This window comes from Engystomops pustulosus, chromosome 5 (genome assembly GCF_040894005.1).
Source record: "Engystomops pustulosus chromosome 5, aEngPut4.maternal, whole genome shotgun sequence".
In the NCBI taxonomy this organism is placed as follows: Eukaryota; Metazoa; Chordata; class Amphibia; order Anura; family Leptodactylidae; genus Engystomops; species Engystomops pustulosus.
The window spans coordinates 107,798,578-107,817,470 of record NC_092415.1 but is presented as its reverse complement, the minus strand read 5'-3'; the positions used below and the strand labels follow the sequence as shown (position 1 = coordinate 107,817,470).

General features: G+C 44.7%; 1 protein-coding gene across 2 annotated transcripts in view; it reads right to left on the bottom strand.

Moving 5' to 3' along the window:
• Positions 1-13,497, bottom strand: part of NFX1 (nuclear transcription factor, X-box binding 1) — a 95,892-nt gene extending 82,395 nt beyond the window's left edge. For both annotated transcript variants that reach the window (XM_072152831.1, XM_072152832.1), the window contains exons 1-2: positions 13,283-13,497; positions 8,055-9,125 (exon numbers count right to left, since the gene is read on the bottom strand). In XM_072152831.1, coding sequence (XP_072008932.1) covers positions 8,055-9,125; positions 13,283-13,304 — 1,093 coding nt within the window. In that variant the 5' untranslated portion in view covers positions 13,305-13,497. The remainder of the gene's footprint in view (positions 1-8,054; positions 9,126-13,282) is intronic.
• Between the last annotated feature and the right edge of the window lie 5,396 nt (positions 13,498-18,893).

Below are 18,893 nucleotides of genomic sequence, written 5' to 3'. Positions count from 1 at the left end.
CCATGGCCCCGTAGAGGTTTATGGCACCCAACATGCCAAATATGGGACATTTTGTTTCATATGGAGAGCAGAGGGATGAGGAGCATTTACTGTTGAATACACGCTCAAGTGCAAGAGGCCTTAGTGTAGTAACACAATTCTCAGTATGAAAATAATACTTTGCTACAAATAAATGAATTACATTTCAGTTATTTTCTCAGTTATTTGTAGCAGAAATCTGACACCTTGTCCTGTGTACATTAACAGCCACACAGTGAAAGCAGTGCACAAGTAGGGCATTATAGAAAAATAGGGAGTAATGCACTACAACTCTCAGCTTTTATAGGCTCTTATTATAGAACATTAGGGAACAAAATTGAGATTTATAGGATAATAGGGGTAAAGGACTACAACTCTCAGCAAGTCCAGTCAGCCATTAAATAGACAGGTAGCAATATTGAAATGGACTAGAACCTTCAAAATGTCCAGGCTCGATCATGTAATATGTCTGGTTACATCACAAGTCCTGTTGTCTCCGCTGCTGTATAGCCTTTCCAGCCCCTTCAGGACCCCCTAGGCCAGTGATGGTGAACCTTTTAGAGTCTGAGTGCCCAAACTACAACCAAAATCCACATATTTACTGTGAAGTGCCAACATATATGTTGCAGTTCAAATTTTACCTGCAGTTCCAAACAGCCAATGAAGTGTTGCTTTAAAGTAGTGCTGAGAGCAGCATTTCTTAAGTTGCCTGGGACTGCAGGAAGATTTGGTGGATTTGGTCCTGAGTGCCCACAGAAATGGCTCTGAAGTGCCACCTCTGGCACCCGTGCCATAGGTTCGCCACCACTACCCTAGGCAGTGCTACTGTAAAGTCTACTTTGTCATGTTGCCTAACTTTTAGGCTATCTTCACCCATAGCAAATTGTCATAGGGAAAATCCACATAAAATATGAATCACACTTTTTTTTATGTGCATTCTCAAGGCGGGTTTGCGTTAGGTGTAGACAGTCTTTGATGCAGATTTCTTACATTTTCAGCCATAATTTCAAGCTAAAATTTGCATCATGCAGATTTTCACTCTCCCATAGACTACAAATGTAAAAAAGATGCATGCAAAAATCTGCAAGGACACACAAAAGAAGACATGATCATTATTTTATTAAATAACATTTAATACAAAAAAAAAATTGACTACATTCATTTTTCCAAATCAGATGCACGTTAAGGGTTATTCCCGTGAAGACACAGTCTGCAGTCAGCACAGAGATTACACTCATGCACAGATACTTCCTGTCAGGACATTGTGAGCAGAGAACAGCTACAAACTACAAGGAGATAAGGGAAGGGGGAGGCAGGCACATATCTCTGAGATGTAGCACAGCTAAAAGTGTAACAGTGTAAAAGTCTGTCAGCCTCTGTGTAATCTCATGCATATCTCATCTGTCTCATCTCTCCTCTGCGTCTCTCTATGTGTCAGTATGTTAGTAGAATGTCAGGAGCCAGATGAAAGTGAATATACACCTGTACCCCGATAATCTAACCACATTATAATCCATCTAGTTCTGTGGGGTGACAATGTGAATGCTTAGCAAGGCCCCGCCCACACCCTGGGATTTTGCACTGAGCAGCCTAGGTAGTGATCGGCGCCAAAACAGCAATAACACTAAAATTGTAAAGTAAGGGGTTAAAATGATCTGCATTATTACTAGGGGATCGAAATGTGAGAATTTTCTTTTGTGGGAAGACTCCTTTAATGCTACTGTTTTATGCTGTGGATTTTCAAATGGTGCATATAATCCACACAGAATCCGCAATGTGCGCAGATAGTTTCAGGCCTCATTTAAACCATCGTTATGGAAACCGTCATCCAGACGCATGATTTGCAACCAGATCACGACTTCAATAAATATCTACAGCTCCAGGTTACAGCACAGTGAGCACTTTGGGCACCATCGCACCATGAACGAGCAGGGCAGCCATTCGTCTGCCTATGGAGAGGGTAGGGGTGAAGAGTACTCACTCCTCCAGGCCCTGTGCTCGCCCAGGATCTGCTCCAGGCAAGCGCATGGACATGTCAATAAACCCTTAGTGTGGAAGAACTGCTGATGGAACCCCCAATAAGGTGTAAAATATACTTCTGCAGACAAACAACTTCCTTCTAATGCTCCATGGCCAAATACAGATGTGCATGCGACTACTTGAGTGTTTAGATGCTCTAGCCATTTTAGTTTGCCAGCTTTCTTTCACGTAAACCACTTTTCTTCAGGGAGACCAGCCTTCAGTCTTTATGCACATCAATAAACCTTGTCCACCCATAATGCTCTCAACAGTTCACCGGGTCCCCACTGACCACAATTAGTAGACCCTACCATCTCCATACTCCGTATGCCACACTGGGAACCATCCAAAGCGGTGCCGCTTTGGAGAAACTCTGACCAGGTCTTCCGGCCATTATAGACAATCCTGCTTGCCCATTTGTTGGCTTCAAAAACTTTGCTGCCACAGAAGCCAAGGTCATTGGATAATAAATGTTATTTATTCTGTTTTCCTTGCTCCGGTCAACCATTACATTACATAGAATTTATGACCAAACATACTGCACATTTCTTTTCTGTACTGATACCGCTCCCACTGTATTTTCCTGTATAGTTTGATAACCCAAGGACAGATAAGGAATTACAGGATTTGCACATATTCATACTAGGCATGTCTTGTAAGATTCCTCTGTAACTCTCTAGAGGGAATAAGACTGCAGGAAAATATCATGTCATTCATGATAAAAGAGAATGCACTGGGTAACCATCTGGAAAATAGCTTCACTAGTGTAGTCTGTTGGAAAGTTGGTACAGAATACACTGCATTATGCTTCCCTTACTATTCAGTAAACATATTTTATTCTTGTTTATTGTTTGCTTGCAGCCAGTATAAAGAACAGCACTGATCTGTCTGCCCATTACGAATGTCATCTCAGACAAAAACACTGCACTGTCCGTAGGTTGGGAGGGGAAAATATTGGAATATTTTGTCCATCGGTACTTCTACATAAACCCCTTACTGTTTATGATCCGTTTATCAAGTGGTTTTCGTTGTCCAAAATAGCTCACTAGCAATATGTTCAGAGCTACAAAGCAGTATCCACTATGACTGGATAGCAAAACACCACAGCGGTCCACCAGGTTCGCTTAAAGGAAACCTACCATTTCAAATGGTAGGTTTAAGCTGTAAACACCGAGCACCAGCTCAGGGTGAGCTGGTGCCGGTGCTTAGTTTCGTTAGTGTTAAAACCGCGGTATCGCGGTTTTAACACTTTTTAAACTTTATAGCATAAACTGCTTCGGCGCTGCGTGCGCACGATCGTGCGCGCGCCTACATAGGAAATGCCGCAGGCGTTGCGCGCGCACGGTCGCGCGCAGCGCCGAAGCGGCTTCTGCTATAAAGTTTAAAAAGTGTTAAAACCGCGATTTTAACACTAACGAAACTAAGCACCGGCACCAGCTCACCCTGAGCTGGTGCTTGGTGTTTACAGCTTAAACCTACCATTTGAAATGGTAGGTTTCCTTTAAGGGGCAACTAAGTGATTACCTTCTGGCAGAATAAAGGGCTAGTCTTTGTGTCATATTAAAGATAAGGATCTTATCTTCCAGATCACATCAGGCTTATGGTTTAGGGAGCTACAGAACCAGAAATAAAAAGGCAAATAAGGACATAGTTGGCAAAGCCTTTACTATAACCAACCACAGGGACGGATTATAGCATTTCAATAGTAGTGTCTATAGGGTCTTCCCTTCAACCTTTTACATCTGTATTCACACAGGAAACACAGTGTGGTAACTTCAATAATAAACATGTATTTAACCCCTTCCCGCACCTATTCTATGTCACAGGAAGCGGGGAGTTCCGCACCTTGACGTAGAATTACATAATGGCGATGGCAGAAGCCGAGCTTGTGCGATCACTGTGGGATCCGGCAGTACGCGGTAGCCGGAATTGCGACTATCGTGGTCCCACCGTTTAACCCTATAGTGCAGCGATGGTAAACCTTTTAGAGAGCGAGTGCTAAAACTACAACAAAAACTCACTTCTTTTAAAGTGCCAACATGGCAATTTTAGCAATAACTTATTGCTTACTGCTTTGTCAAAGCTTTCAATCGCATTGGCATCCTGAGGACATCAATACAGTAGAGAGAGGAGAAATTATTATTGTAGCTACCCTCCAGGTTTCCCTGTACCGGAAGAATTGCAGGGCACATGACAGGAGCTCAAATTCTAATCCAGCTCTGTCCATGTCTTTTTACTCGTTCTGCAGTGCCAGGCAGCCAAGGATGTTTTGATTTAGTATTGACCCATGTCTTATGAACTCTATGGTGAGGACCAGAGTGCCCACACAGAGGGCTCCGAGTGCCACCTCTGGCACCCGTGCCATAGGTTCGCCACCACTGCTATAGTGCATCGCCACGACGGTGGCGATCGTTTACATGGTAACCCAAAGGTCCGATAAGGACCCCAGGGTTCAGCCTGTTAGATTGTACAGTAAACAGTGCAGCTGTAAGCCTATGCAGAAAGCAAAGGTGACTATGTAATATACTGCAATACATTGTATTACAGTATATTACAATTAACAAGTGATCAAATGAAATAGTAAAAAGTTAAAACAGCGCAATTAAAAAAAATGATTTAAAGTCCCCTGAAGGCCCATCCTATGCAATCATCAAATAAAACATAAAAAAAGTGATAATCACCAAAAAAAACAGACAACATATTGTGTACCACGCCCATAACAACACTGTAACTGTACGGTAAACACTGTAAAAACTTCACAAAAATTATGAAATTTTCACATCTGACCTCCTAGAAAGCGCATAAAAAGTGATCAACATGTAACATTTACCCGAACATGATACCAAGAAAAAATCATATTTTCTATATTATGTAAATGAGGCTGGTCACATGGTCAGAGGCAGTAATGTCACCCCTGTTCCCCCTCACCTCTCCTCCCCCCTGCTCATGTCTGTGTGTAATGTATAGTAAAGCATTGCTAGTGTCTGTGCTTTATCTGCTGACATGCTCTCCTCCTGAAACACATGTGACACACAGATATCAGCTACACGAGTGACTGACATGCTGCATCCTCCCACACATGGCTGCATCCTGGAGCAGTTGTATTTCATACACACCCTGCAGTGGGCATAGCCACCAGCCAAAAAGTTTGACAAAGTCACAATTGCCAGTGCTCTACTCCATATCCAATTTTCATCTACACATTGATGGGAAATCTCACCACCTCTTCATGGGTTAGCCACCAGCACCTGGAAGCACATAGAGGAGCCAGCACCAGGAGTTTCATATCATTATACAGGCTGTCAGTCATGTGTATAGGAGTATCTCATACACACACAGGCTGCAGGGGCCACCTGGACCAGGAAGCACATAGAGGAGCCATTACACCATTATACCTCACTTCATTATACAGGCTGTCAGTCATGTGGGTAGGAATATCGTATACATACAGGCTGCAGGGGGCCGCCAGAACAAGGAAGCACGTGGAGGAGCCATTACATCATTATACCTCACATCATTATACAGGCTGTCAGTCATGTGTATAGGAGTATCTCGTACATACAGGCTGCTGCCAGCACAGAGGAGCCATTACACCAGGGGTCAAGAACCTATGGCTTGCGAGCCAGATGTGGCTCTTTTGATGGCCGCATCTGGCTCCCAGCCAGGGCTGCTATCCAGGGGCGTAACTACAGCAACTGCTACCGTGCCTGCCAAGACCAGGGGCCGTATGTCCCTGGCCCCTGTTGTGCCCCGGGCTGTAGTTATGCCCCTCGATGTAATCGGCAGAGCAACGCAGAGGTACATGGGGTTAATTCAGGGGCGGGCACCTCATTCTCCCTCTTGACGGCAGTCTCCCCAGTGTGAGAGAGGGAGGGGAGGAGACTGTCTGCCTACAGCCAATCCCGGCGCTGGATGTAGCAGCGCGGGAGATTCATACAGAGGAGAGAACTTCATACTCAGGAGAAGGTCAAGCACCTGAAGAGGAGAAGGAGTCAGCAGCCAGGAATCAGCCAGAAATAAGTCCTTCCTCCCCCCAGTGTCTCCTCACACTATGCCTCTTAGTGTCCTGTGTGCAGGAGCAGCTATGAAGCTCCTAAGTGTCCCTTACAGACCCCTCTGCATCATCCCCTCATATCTTCCCCCACCACTGCATTTCTACATTAATGTGAGGTTCTGCAGCAGCTTAGACACATAATAGCTTGGACCAAAGACAAAATTTGTGTGCACATCCCCTTTAAGCGCAGATTTTTCTGTCTTGTGGTACAGAGTAGCTGCCACACAAAACTGGCGCACACACTTTTATAAATGTGTATTGGGATGTTCCGGGGCGGTCGGCAGCTTTATAGGGACGCAGATTCTGCAGCTCCTGTTCCTACTTATCAACGATTTTTAGTAAATTGAAGCTACAAATTCCCTATGTTACTCAGCACCCTCTTTTTATTGACTTTATTTAAGACCAACACTTTAAAGGGCAACAGAACAATTACTCCAGCAGTCATTAGTACAGCAAGGAGTGTTCCTCCCTGCTGTACTAAGCCGCCACTGGACCAAAACAATGGTAATTCCCTGTAAAATAAAAAAATTGATTATTTACATTGGAGTTTGCCATGCAGGACATCTCGCCCAGCATTCTGGCCTCTTCCTTCTTCTGCGCATGCCTGAGAGCTGGCATCTCTCATCATAAGGTGGGAAGAAGCCAGATCCAGGCATGCACATTAAAAAGAAACCAAAGTGCTGGACAAAATGTGCTGCACCACAAGCTCGAATGTAAATTATCTATTTTTTTATTTTACAGGGAAATACCATTCTTTCTGTCCAGTGGTGGCTTAGTATAGGGGGGAGGAACACTCCTTGTTGTACCAATGACTGCTGGAGCCATTGTTCTGTCAGTGTCCCTTTAAGCATATTGTACGGCTCTCACAGAATTATATTTTGAAATATGTGCCACTTATGGCTCTCTTAGCCAAAAAGGTTCCTGACCCCTGCATTACACCATTATACCTCACATTATTATACAGGCTGTCAGTGATGTGTATAGGAGCATTTCATATACACAGGCTGCAGGGGGCGTGGCCCCCAGCACCAGGAAGCACATGGAGGAGCCATTACATCATTATACAGTCATGTGGGTAGGGATATCGTATACATACAGAGGCTGCAGGGGCCACCAGTAAGCACATGGTGGAGCCATTATACAGGCTGCCAGTAATGTGTATAGGAGTATGACACACACACACTGCAGGGGCGTGGCCACCAGAACCAGGAAACACAGAGGAGCCAGGAAGTCATGTTTATATTAAGGTAGATCCAGTGGTAGGTGCATCTAACGTATATAAGGATAGCACTTTTTTGGGTAATCCTTTAGTCCCCTGTATCTTTTGTAGTCTTTGATCAGGGAATCTGCACATTTTCTAAAGAAGCATGAGCTACTGCCCATGTGCAGAACTCCAGTTTCGCGGACCAGTGTGTGCAGCTACTCGCTGCACACTGGAACTATCTAGTAGGAGGATCAAAGAGGCTACTGGGGCGTGGAGAAGCCGTGCCGTGTAGCATCAGCCCCAGTAGCCTCTTTAGAAAATTTGCTTATTCCCCGATAAAAGATTACAAAAAACATACAGAGGACATACAGAGGACTAAAACATTAGCCCTAAAAAGGGCTATCCTTACATACGTAAGATGCACCTACCACTGGATCTACCTTAATAGGTAGATCTGTTGTGGTACGTTTCCTTTAAGTTTACAGTCAGGTAGAGGGACAATGTAGGGATAGGCACAATGTTTTCCAATGGCAGTTTATGAAAGTATATTTAGTTTAGGGGGGGGGTTCATTTATTTTTAAAGCTAGAAAAGTATTGTCAACATGAAAACGATGACATGTTTTCCCTTTGATGCAAGGTTACATTTTAAAAATTAGACTACATTTAAACAAGCATCCATAGAGGGGGGCATAAAACACACACATTTATTGACACCATGCAATGAAATAAAATATCCTACAATATTACAGATGACCTTACCTGTATGCGTTTCCTTGCTCTTTGGTATATCATGTTTCTTCCACTGTCTACCAAACCCTGGTTGCACAGAGGACTTAGAAGCACGGTCTTGAGGGGGATGCTTCCTCCCTGCTGGTTTGTCCCGATCAGTAATCCAATGATGTCCACGAGACTTTGGCTCCTGATATGTGTTAGACTGAGGAGGTTCTGTTCCCTGATCAATCGTCTTCTCCTTTGATGCAAATGCTGCCGCTTGGCTTTTGTCAAGTTTTGACAACTTGTTGCTCTGTGCTTCATTCTGCTTAAATATCTGAGCATCACTCTGAGGCTTTTTCCAATCCAGCGTTTCCCTTGATGCCCTATTACCAGAAGACAAATGCTTCTGCTTATCTTCAGCTGCTCCATCATGCCGATCAAGTCTCGTTTTAAAGCGGTCTTCCTTAGAAGCCCCTGTTTTCCGAAAATCTCGAGGTGGAATGTTTTCAAACAGCTCATCAGTTTTTTGCTTTGAAGCTACCCGTTTCTCCCTGTCATATGAATGTCTTGTTTTGTCACGAGGTCCTCTAAGAGATCCTCCAGACACATGGGTAAGTCTCTTTGGCTTGGCACCTCGACTGTCAGCACTGCCAACCTCCTTCTCACTTTCTGATGAGCATAAATCACTGGGATCTCTTGTCCTTAGACGCCAGTCACCAAGTGGTGTGGTTGCAACAAATGATGACCTAGAAGATGTATCAGAAAGAGGCTGCCGTGAGTGGTTCCTATTGTGGGATCGCTCACTCCTAGATCGATGCCACCGTTGATTCTGAAAGCTGTGATGCTTGACAGGTTTGTTTGGTATGTCAGGGGATCCTTGCTGGCCTCTGGCACTGTTAGCTGTGCCAGTGCTGTTGTAGGAGTGAACTTTCTGAGACGGGCTGTCATTATTTCCCTCCCTTTGTGGCACATGCTGAGGATAAGATGCCACATTACAGATTCTAGACCAGTTTCTATTGTTTTCAGTTCTTCCATGATTTCTCCAGTTTGAGTGATGTTGATTAAGGTGTTCTCTAGGGACAAAGTCAGAAGCCTCTGGGTTATACTTTGCTAGCCCTGAAACAAATAAAAAATCTGTGATTACAATAGCAATATTTTACATGGAGCTGGTTATTTGAGAGAACTGCATTTATTCAGTAAACATCACATTTACGTGCGGAGAGGTGACTCTGCCCATAGGTCTCATTCGTAATCCTAAATCAGCTATTCAAAACAAAACACAAAGTCATGATGATACAATTATATGCAAGCACTAAAAACCAGATATATGTCAACAAAAGGCCAACCAAAGCGGACAAAAATTAGTCCAATATCAAAGTGTGACTCGATCTATCAGGCCATGTTTTAAGAAGCTATGGTTTTGTTAAATCAGAAAAATAACGTTACTCGTAAAGTTTTGCGTACACATACCCAAAATTTGGTGGGTATGACGGACCAACTAACGTGGGGCTTCTCAACTCTTCACCAACTGTGGACATCAAGAGAAAGAAGAATAGGGCATGGCTGGCAGCAGCTTCCTTTCATATTCTTCCCCTATAAAATTTACACACGCTTCGTCCAGCTAAGCATGCATGTATATGAAAGTGAGTGGCTGCAGCCATACTTAAAGGAAACCTACCATTTCAAAACGCCTTTACCTTGAGCTAGGTGAGCTGATGCTGGAGGTGGTCTTGTTAAGGCATATAAATCTGCAGTTTCACCAAAAAAAATCCATTTTAACTCTAAGCAAATTACACCATTCGGCACCCCTGACACAGGGTGCTTGGTCACGATCATAATGCACCTTGCGTGCTTGAAACTTCTCCACCCTCTCTGCCGGTGACGTCACCAAGCTCTCAGAAAGCAAGAAGACAAACATCCAATTTTTTCATAAGTATTAGAAAATAGTCATGTTTTATGGCGTTTGTGACCTGTAGCTCTCTGAACAGCCTCAGTGAGGATACAAACACGTTTCTATGGAGTCAACAACAAGCAGGAATCCTCACTACAGTGCTCCTTGTGAGATCAGCAGCAGAGGCTTCCATCCCAAAATTTCAGATCTAGGATGTCTAATGGCAATCCCATTAAATACATGTTTCCCTTTATTGTGATCACTGGGGTCAGACCACCTAACCTTCCAGTGATGAGGAGAATAAAGTGTTAAAGAGGTGTCAGATCAAGGTCCCAGAAGCCACATAAAAGGTTAATGCAGAGCCACTCCATTAAACAATTTCAACTTCAAAAAGCTGACTATAAAAAGAGGTGCAAAGGAATAAAGTATACGTCCTACAAAAAACACCACAAAGGAAAACATAAAATGTTCAAACAATGAACTGTGCTTCAACGCCAAAAAGAAAGGTTAAGGGTCACAAATCTCACTGTCTCAATTTCACAAATTTCTGGGTCACAAATAGTAAATAAAAAGATCAATGGATCAAAACACTAGGATCCGGCCTCCTTTGGATGCATTCAAATAGTGCAGATCTTCAGTCAAGTCGATTCTTCCAATAACCACAATCATAAAAGAGACTAGACTGAAGATCATGGTATGAACATGGTCAAAGGGACAGGATTCAAGTGGCTAGATCCATAGCCAGCAATCCCTAGGGAGGCACGGCCTCATGACATGTCTGTTGTAGTAAATACATATACATCCCATTAAATAACAATTCTGGAGCAGATTATCCTATAACCTTTTTTTCTCTTGTTATTCCTACCAAAGATGTACACTGGGGAAATAAATATTTAGTGAGCCAGTTCTCCCACTTAAAAAGATGAGAGGTCTGTAATTGACATAAATAGACCTCAACTACGAGACACAAAATGTGAAAACAAATCCAGAAAATCACATTCTCTGATTTTTAAAGAATGTATTTGTAAATTATGCTGGGAAGTAAGTTATTTGGTCAATAACAAAAGTTTATCTTAATACTTTGTTACGTATATATAAAAAAAACCTAGCAAGAATCATAAACGTTATGTATTGATGCATCCCAAAATGTCCTATATACAAAGACATAACAACGTTTTTTTCCCGCCGTTTAACCCTGTAACGGAAAATGCCACTTTTTGTCGTTTTGCTAAATATAAGAAATTCAATAAAAAGTGATCAAAAGGCCGTACAGTCCTCAAAATGGTAGCATTGAAAACTTCTTCAAAAGTCGCAAAAAAATTACACCACCCACAGCTCAGTACACTGAAGTATGAAAGAGTTAGCGCCAAAAGGAAGAATTATTTTTTGTACAGGTGGTTTAAATTTTTGTAAATGTATGAAAAGATTATAAAACCTATACAAATTTGGTATCTCCGTGATCGTACGGACCCAAAGAATAAAAGCAGACAAGTTATTGGGGGCGCACAGTGAAAGCTGTAAAATCCAAGCCCACAAGAAAAAGGCGCAAATACGTTTTTCATAATTTTCACTGCATTTATAATTTTTTTTCCGACTTCCCAGTACACACCATGGAATATTAAATACCGTCACTATGAATTGCAATTTGTTACGCAGAAAACAAGCCCAAACACAGCTCTCTACATGGGAAAATAAAAAAGTTATAGACTGAGTGAAAAATGAAGACGCACAGGTCTGTGAGCTAGAAATCGTGCTCGTTTGTAGGGGACCAAATACTTATTTTGCACCTTAATTTGCAAATAAATTCTTTAAAAATCTGACAATGTGATTTTCTGGACTTGTTTTCTCATTTTGACTCGCATAGTTAAAGGAAACCTACCACTACTAATGGTAGGTATTAGCTGTAAACACCGGCACCAGACCTTTGCTAGTGTTTTAAACCGCTATATCGCGGTTTAAAAACACTTTAATGAACAGACCCGAGGTTGCTTCGGGTCTGTTCATCATAATGTGTTTAAACCGCGATATAGCGGTTTAAAACACTAGCAAAGGTAAGCTCCGGCACCAGCTCACCCTGAGCTGGTGCCTGATGTTTACAGCTAATACCTACCATTGTGGTAGGTTTCCTTTAAGGTCTACCTAGGAAAAAATTTTTGGATCTCTGTGACAAATGGATTTTAAAAATATTGGATTGTCATAAGAACCAGGATTAATAATAAATCTTAATTATAGACACCTGTGATAACTGTTATAGCTGTTTATTGTAGCTCAGGGTACAGTACAGTAAATTACCAACACCCAGAGGTCCGTTTGTAACTAGGGGTCGTATGTAAGTCGGGTGTTCTTAAGTAGGGGACCGCCTGTATATATTAGACACACACACTACCCATATTCAGCACAGTGCCACAAGAAAAATACACTTTCACTAGGCATCTTCAGTTATGGCTATGTATTTACTATCTACCGCTTACAATCTCCCACCTTTGCCCTGTGGGTTTGTTACAATGTAGATTTGTACTGCTGCCAATGTTTAGGTGACAGAACACTGCTTGGACTCATGGCACCGATAACTGGGCTTTGTGCAATGTCATTTATGTCATTAGAAGTAGTCACTACCAATACCACTACTAGTAATGTATTTGTTCAGTATGGATCAGTAAAAGCAAGATGAATCCTCCTGTTTGTAAAGAAGCTGCTAGCACTAGGGAGGGGAAGATCTATAGAGCAGGTCACAGGCTTCCCCGTCAGGTAGATCCACCCACAGGACAGCAATAAAGCAGCAGTATATGCCCTACCTTGCTATTACAATTTGGCCCACTTCTAGAAAGGAACAACTGAAAGGAAAATCATGGTCCATCTCTCCCTTGTAAGCTCTTCAGCTGTTCTCCTGATGGGGACAATATTCCCGCTGCCATGTCCCACTACACTCTGCCATGTAAAGCCTCTCTGTGTCCAGCTGTCTGGAGGATTCATAGGCCATCATGGTTGGCTATATGTGGCCCTGGGTTACAGCTCTCAGTAAGCGGCCCAATGCAGTCCCTTTATATACAGGATCACCGTGACCATTGCCTCAGACTGCCATGGAGCAAAGTCATGGTCAGATGCGCCAAGACACAGAGAGGGCACATAAGGACAGGTAGGGAAGCGGGAAAGAGTCATGTGCATTATACATACTGTATAATATATACACACATCTCCGGGAACTTTCTATCCTCCCTGTCAATGAGTTCCCAGAGGTCCATGCTTTGCCATAGGTATCTACATCGCCTGCTCCTGACTGCACCAGAGGCATCTGGCACACACAGACCCCGCAAGATAAACGTCACGGTCTACTGGAATAGGAGACCAATTACATACAACGGGAAGTGAATGGATCCGGTACCTGAGGGCTGAGCCTCCGCCATTCCTCTCACGCGCCCACAGTCCAGATCACGTGACGATGTGTCCCCGGTGAAAAACCTGGAAAGCCCGATCACGGCTCTGCTGACACTGAGAGACGTCTCAGTGCTCCCGCCTCCTGCTGACGTCACATGCTGCCGCACACTGTACCTATGATTGTTAGGATCCAGCGCGCATGTTCTGAGATGCCACGCCCCCCCCCCGGCAGTGCTCGTGTGTTTTTTTTTTCTCTTTCACTCAGCTTTATTCTGTCAATGGGCAATTCTTTAGATGCGTGTCTCTTGCACACTTGGTTGTCCCGCTGTTCCGAGCGTGGAATAGCAGCCTGAATGTCTGTGCTTTAGGAAATTATGCGTAATGTTAAGTTATCAGACAGAAAGTGGAGCCTTTCAGCCTGCATAATACCGCCATATAGTGCTGCCTTGAGGGCAACATCAGCATAAAAACACAAATAGCCGAGTGACAATAGAAAGGGTTAATGAATTTCGCTCGGGTCTCAAACTGCCTTCACAGAGAGAGGGATTCCCTGGCGCCAACAGTTCAATGATGGAACCAGCAATAGAGGCGACCTCAGGGAATTGCAATTCTGAGGCAAATTGTTTTGGAAGCAATACCCTTTCTATTTATTTCCTAGCTCAGCTCCATCCAAGGCATGAAATTACTGGAGCAGATGATGGATTTTGGAGGCCTTTTTTCCTATTGGCTAGCTGTGAAATGGGCATGAAATTACTGCACCACTTTGATGGTCTTTGGAGTTTGCAGTGTGATCCTAAAGGTCTAGAAGCAACGTCATTGCACTGCAGTTCCACTACTTCTGGCCCCTTCTCTGGTCTTAAAAAAGACCTGTCACGATATTTTGACCACCCTGACTAACAATGCCTGCCTGGTTACAAGTCCTCTCCATATCACCTAAAATTAGCTGCCAGTGGGGAACTGTATCTTAATTACAGATGGTTTTATGATATGCAAATTAGCTTTTCTGACTCATGTCTGGTCTTTGTGACTCTTCTCTCTCAGGCTGGCAGTGAACCACACCCCATTATTGTGACTGACAGCTCAGTGTCTCTTCAAATCACTGCTCTGCCTCCTTGTACTTAGGGACCGTCTGCTAATATTCAACTACAGACATGTTAAGCTCTATGTACAGATGAAAATTATTGTGTCAATTTTTTTATAAGGTGCCCGATGTTATATTCATGACATTGTGACATCATCGCAGGTCCTTTAGCCTTCTTAGAATAGCAAACTGAACACCATGTATGTAATTACATGAAATCACAGCAGCCTCCATGGACTTCTACTCATACTCATCCTTAGAGATGAAATTCATGAGATGGCTAGAAAAAAAACATATTGACACTATCAGCTGTGCTCCCTTACCTAATCAATAAAACACAGCTCTGCTATAAAGACCTTTTCTGTGTCTAGCTAGTAGAAGCTGTCTGCACACTGATGCTTGCTGGCAGAAAGTGTCTATGTCTGAGCTGGTGTTGTAACGCAGGGGGTAGGGACAGGAGGCAGACCAGAAGCTATTTATGAGAAGAATTTGACCATAGAAGATGTACGGTCATATCCAGGGACAACCAAACTTGCAAACAACAGGACAGGTTGGAATTATATCTGTATTTTTGTTAATAATTACAAAAACAGTTATTCCGGAAAATAGAGCCCAAATGTCCGAAATTTTCTTTTTGCATTTTGCATCACATAATTTTTTTAATTAAAAAGCGATCAAAAGGTGTTACAGTACCCAAAATGGTAGCAATGAAAGCGTCAGCTCATTGCACAAAAAAATTATACCTTACACAGCTCCATACACTGAAGTATTAAAAAGTTGTTAGTTTCATGAGATGGCAAAATGAAAATATCATACACAAGGTTTTTAAAGATGTATTAAAACACAATAAAACATTTATAATATTGGTATCCCTGTGATCGTACCTAATCAAAGAATAAAGGAGACGTATCATATGGAGTGCACAGCAAACGCTGTAAAAACCGAGCCCACAAGAAATGGCACAAATGCATTTTTCACCAATATCACTGCATTTGGAATTTTTCTCACTTCCCAGTACATGGCATGGAATAATAAACACTAAAAAGTGCAATTTGTTTGGCAGAGAATTTGCCCTTACGCATCTCCAATTTTTAAAAATGGGGAGCAAAAAATGAACTAAAATAGGCTGGGTCCTTAAAGGGAACCTGTCACCACAGAACCACACCACAAACCCTTAAGAGTACATTCTAGATCAGGGGTCCCCAAACTACGGCAGCAAGTGGCCCGCGGACCGTTTCTATCCGGCCCCCGTCCCACCCAGCGCTTGGAGCGCCAGCCCAGATGCCCCCACATGACAAATCCGGATCCGGGGCCTCGGCGCTGATAGAGTCAATGATAAGGTCGCGGCCGATGATTAGCCGCGGCCTTCGGCAGTCGGGCAGGGGCCTCCGTCCGTCCGGACACCAAGCTCCTGCCCGCCACTGACTAGTGCTCGATGCGGCCGGAAACAGCCGCTCAAGCACTATTATTACAGGTGGAGCGATGTGGCCGGAAGACAACCCCGGCGCACATCGCTCCTTGAACCTGGATGCACGCCGTCCTGTCCGCCAGCAGCCAGAAAAAAGAAGACGCGGGAGCCAGAGGTAAGTACAGGGTTTTTAATTTTTTTTTTTTTTAAACAGCTGGAGAATGATTGTGGTGGCCCTAATATATGAAATAATGAATTATGGGGCCATTTTAGCAAATAATAATGGAGGGGCAGCATAGGAAATAATTAATTATGAGGGGGCAGCATAAGGAATAATTAATTATGAGGGGCAGCATAGGAAATAATTAGTTATGAGTGGCTGTATAGGAAATAATTAATCATGAGGGGCAGTATAGAAAATAATTAATTATAAGGGGCAGTATAGGAAATAATTAAAGGGGTTATCCGGGTTTAAAAAAATTTTTATGGCCGGGCTGGGGAGGGCTAGTTAAACATAATAAACATGTACTTACCTCCTCCGGTGCTGCCGATGTCCCACGCCGCGGCCCGTCTTCTCCGTGCGCCGGTTTCAGTACAAGGGCGCACAGGGAGCTTCCGGCCGGCCGGATGCTCCCATGCGCACCATCTCCCAGCGCTTACAACGCTGAGAGATAGGGATGGATGGGAGGAGCCGTCCACATCGCGGACCGGAAGCTCCCTGTGCGTGGCTTCCGTGCCCCTGTAAACAAACAGGGGCACGGATCGAAGGGACCGCAGCGCGGGACATCAGCGGCACCGGAGGAGGTAAGTACATGTTTATTATGTTTAACTAGCCCTCCCCAGCCCGGCCATAAAAAAATTTTTAAACTTGGATAACATAGGAAATAATTAATTATGAGGGGCAGCATAGGAAATAATTAGTTATGAGTGGCAGTACAGGAAATAATTATGAGGGGCAGCATAGGAAATAATTAATTATGAGGGGCAGCATAGGAAATAATTAATTATGAGGGGCAGCATAGGAAATAATTAATTATAAGGGACAGCATAGGAAATAATTAATTATTAGGGGCAGCATAGAAAATAATTAATGGTGGGCCAGCATAGGACATAATTCATTATGAGGGGCAGTATAGGAAATAATTAATGGTGGGGGGCAGCATAGGAAATAATTAATTATAGGGGGCAGCACGGGAAATAATTAATGGTGGGGGGGCAGCATAGGAAATAATTAATTATGAGGGGCAGTCTAGTAATTAATGGGGGGGAGGGCAGCATATAATTAATTGGGCCAATAAATAAAGTAGTTCACAAAGGGGTGCAGTATATTAAATAATTAATTGAGGGGCCCCAGTGCATTACGGATGCGGTCCGAGACATGGATCGCGGGGTCACCTGTGACAGTACCCCCCCCCCCTTTAGGGTCCCTTCTTCTTCAGCCTCTTCTTCAGTCTCCTCCAATTCATCTTGGTGATGGGACACCTGAGGAGGAAAGCAGAAAGAAGACAAACCCCGATGAGATGCCTGGCAGGAAACAAGCCAAGGGCAACTTGAGAACGACTTGAAAGTGTTTTGGAGCGACTCTTGGGAAGCCGCAGGCTGGAGCGACTCTTGAGAAGCCGCAGGCTGGAGCGACTCTTGGGAAGCCGCAGGCTGGAGCGACTCTTGGGAAGCCGCAGGCTGGAGCGACTCTTGGGAAGCCGCAGGCTGGAGCGACTCTTGGGAAGCCGCAGGCTGGAGCGACTCTTGGGAAGCCGCAGGCTGGAGCGACTCTTGGGAAGCCGCAGGCTGGAGCGACTCTTGGGAAGCCGCAGGCTGGAGGGACTCTTGGGAAGCCGCAGGCTGGAGGGACTCTTGGGAAGCCACAGGCTGGAGAGACTCTGGAAAGCTGCGGAGTTACTGGAGCAGCTTGTGGGAAAGCTGGTGGAGACTGTGGAGCAGCCTGTGGGAAGGCCGGAGCAGCTCTGGGAAGCTGCAGAGAAGACTCTGGGTTGGCTTCTGGGAAAGCCGGAGCAGCCCTGGGAAGCTTCGGAGAAGACTCTGGAGCAGCTTCTGGGAAAGCCAGAGGAGACTCTGGAGCGGCCTCTGAGAAGGCCAGTGGAGCTCTGGGAGGCTGCGGAGACACTGGGGACACCGGGGCCAAGCAGGACAAGCGTGGAAGCCAAACTTGAGGTGGTTCAAACCTGGACCGAATTTTTTCCAGAAATGTAGTATAGGTAGCCATATCCGAATCTCCACTATCCCACAAAGGGGTAGCCCAGGTCAAGGCCTCTCCAGTGAGCAAAGAAAAAACAAATGCCAACTTGGTGTGTTCGGTGGTGAACAGTTTGATGTGCAGCGAGCACTGGGCAACAAAGCTCCTGCAAAAATTGGTTTTGCCATCAAATTTGTTAGGTAACAAAAATTCGGGTCCAGAGTCTACTGCCGAAAAACATGGCGGAGTGACTGGAGCAACAGTAGGAGGAGTCGCGGGAGCTTGCTGTTGGGAGACGATCATCCTTTGAAGGGTAGCAGCGAGTTTGTCCAGGAGTTCATTTTGGCATCAATTTCTTGCGACCGCTGGAAAATACGGCTGGGAAGATCACCCAGTAGCTGGCATGGGTCCTTGGCATAGTCCAGGGCTTTAGCAGGATACAAGACCTTGGCGGAGTCCATGGCCGGATCTTACTGTCATGCACTGGGGTACGGGAAGAGTCTCAGAGGCTAAATTCTGTGGACTCCCTGGACCACCGCAGGGGATAACAATACTAGCCGCAATCCGGGAGCGGAGTCTAAGTGGACTCCTGGTCTTTGCCAGAGCCACCAGGTCCCTCCACCGGTGTGACTAGGCCCGTGGTGGCAGCCAAGGTAGGGACACAGGGAAGGCAGGACCACGGGAGGACAGCTGGCAGGACCTCGGAAGGGCGGCTGGCAGGACCTCTGAAGGACGGCTGGCAGGACCTCTGAAGGACGGCTGGCAGGACCTCGGAAGGACGGCCACAGGATTACGGGACCGCCACAGGATTACGGGACGGCCACAGGATTACAGGACCGCCATAGGATTACGGGACGGCCACAGGATTACGGGACTGCCACAGGATTACGGGAACGCCACAGGAACACCACAGGAACACGGGAACCCCACAGGAA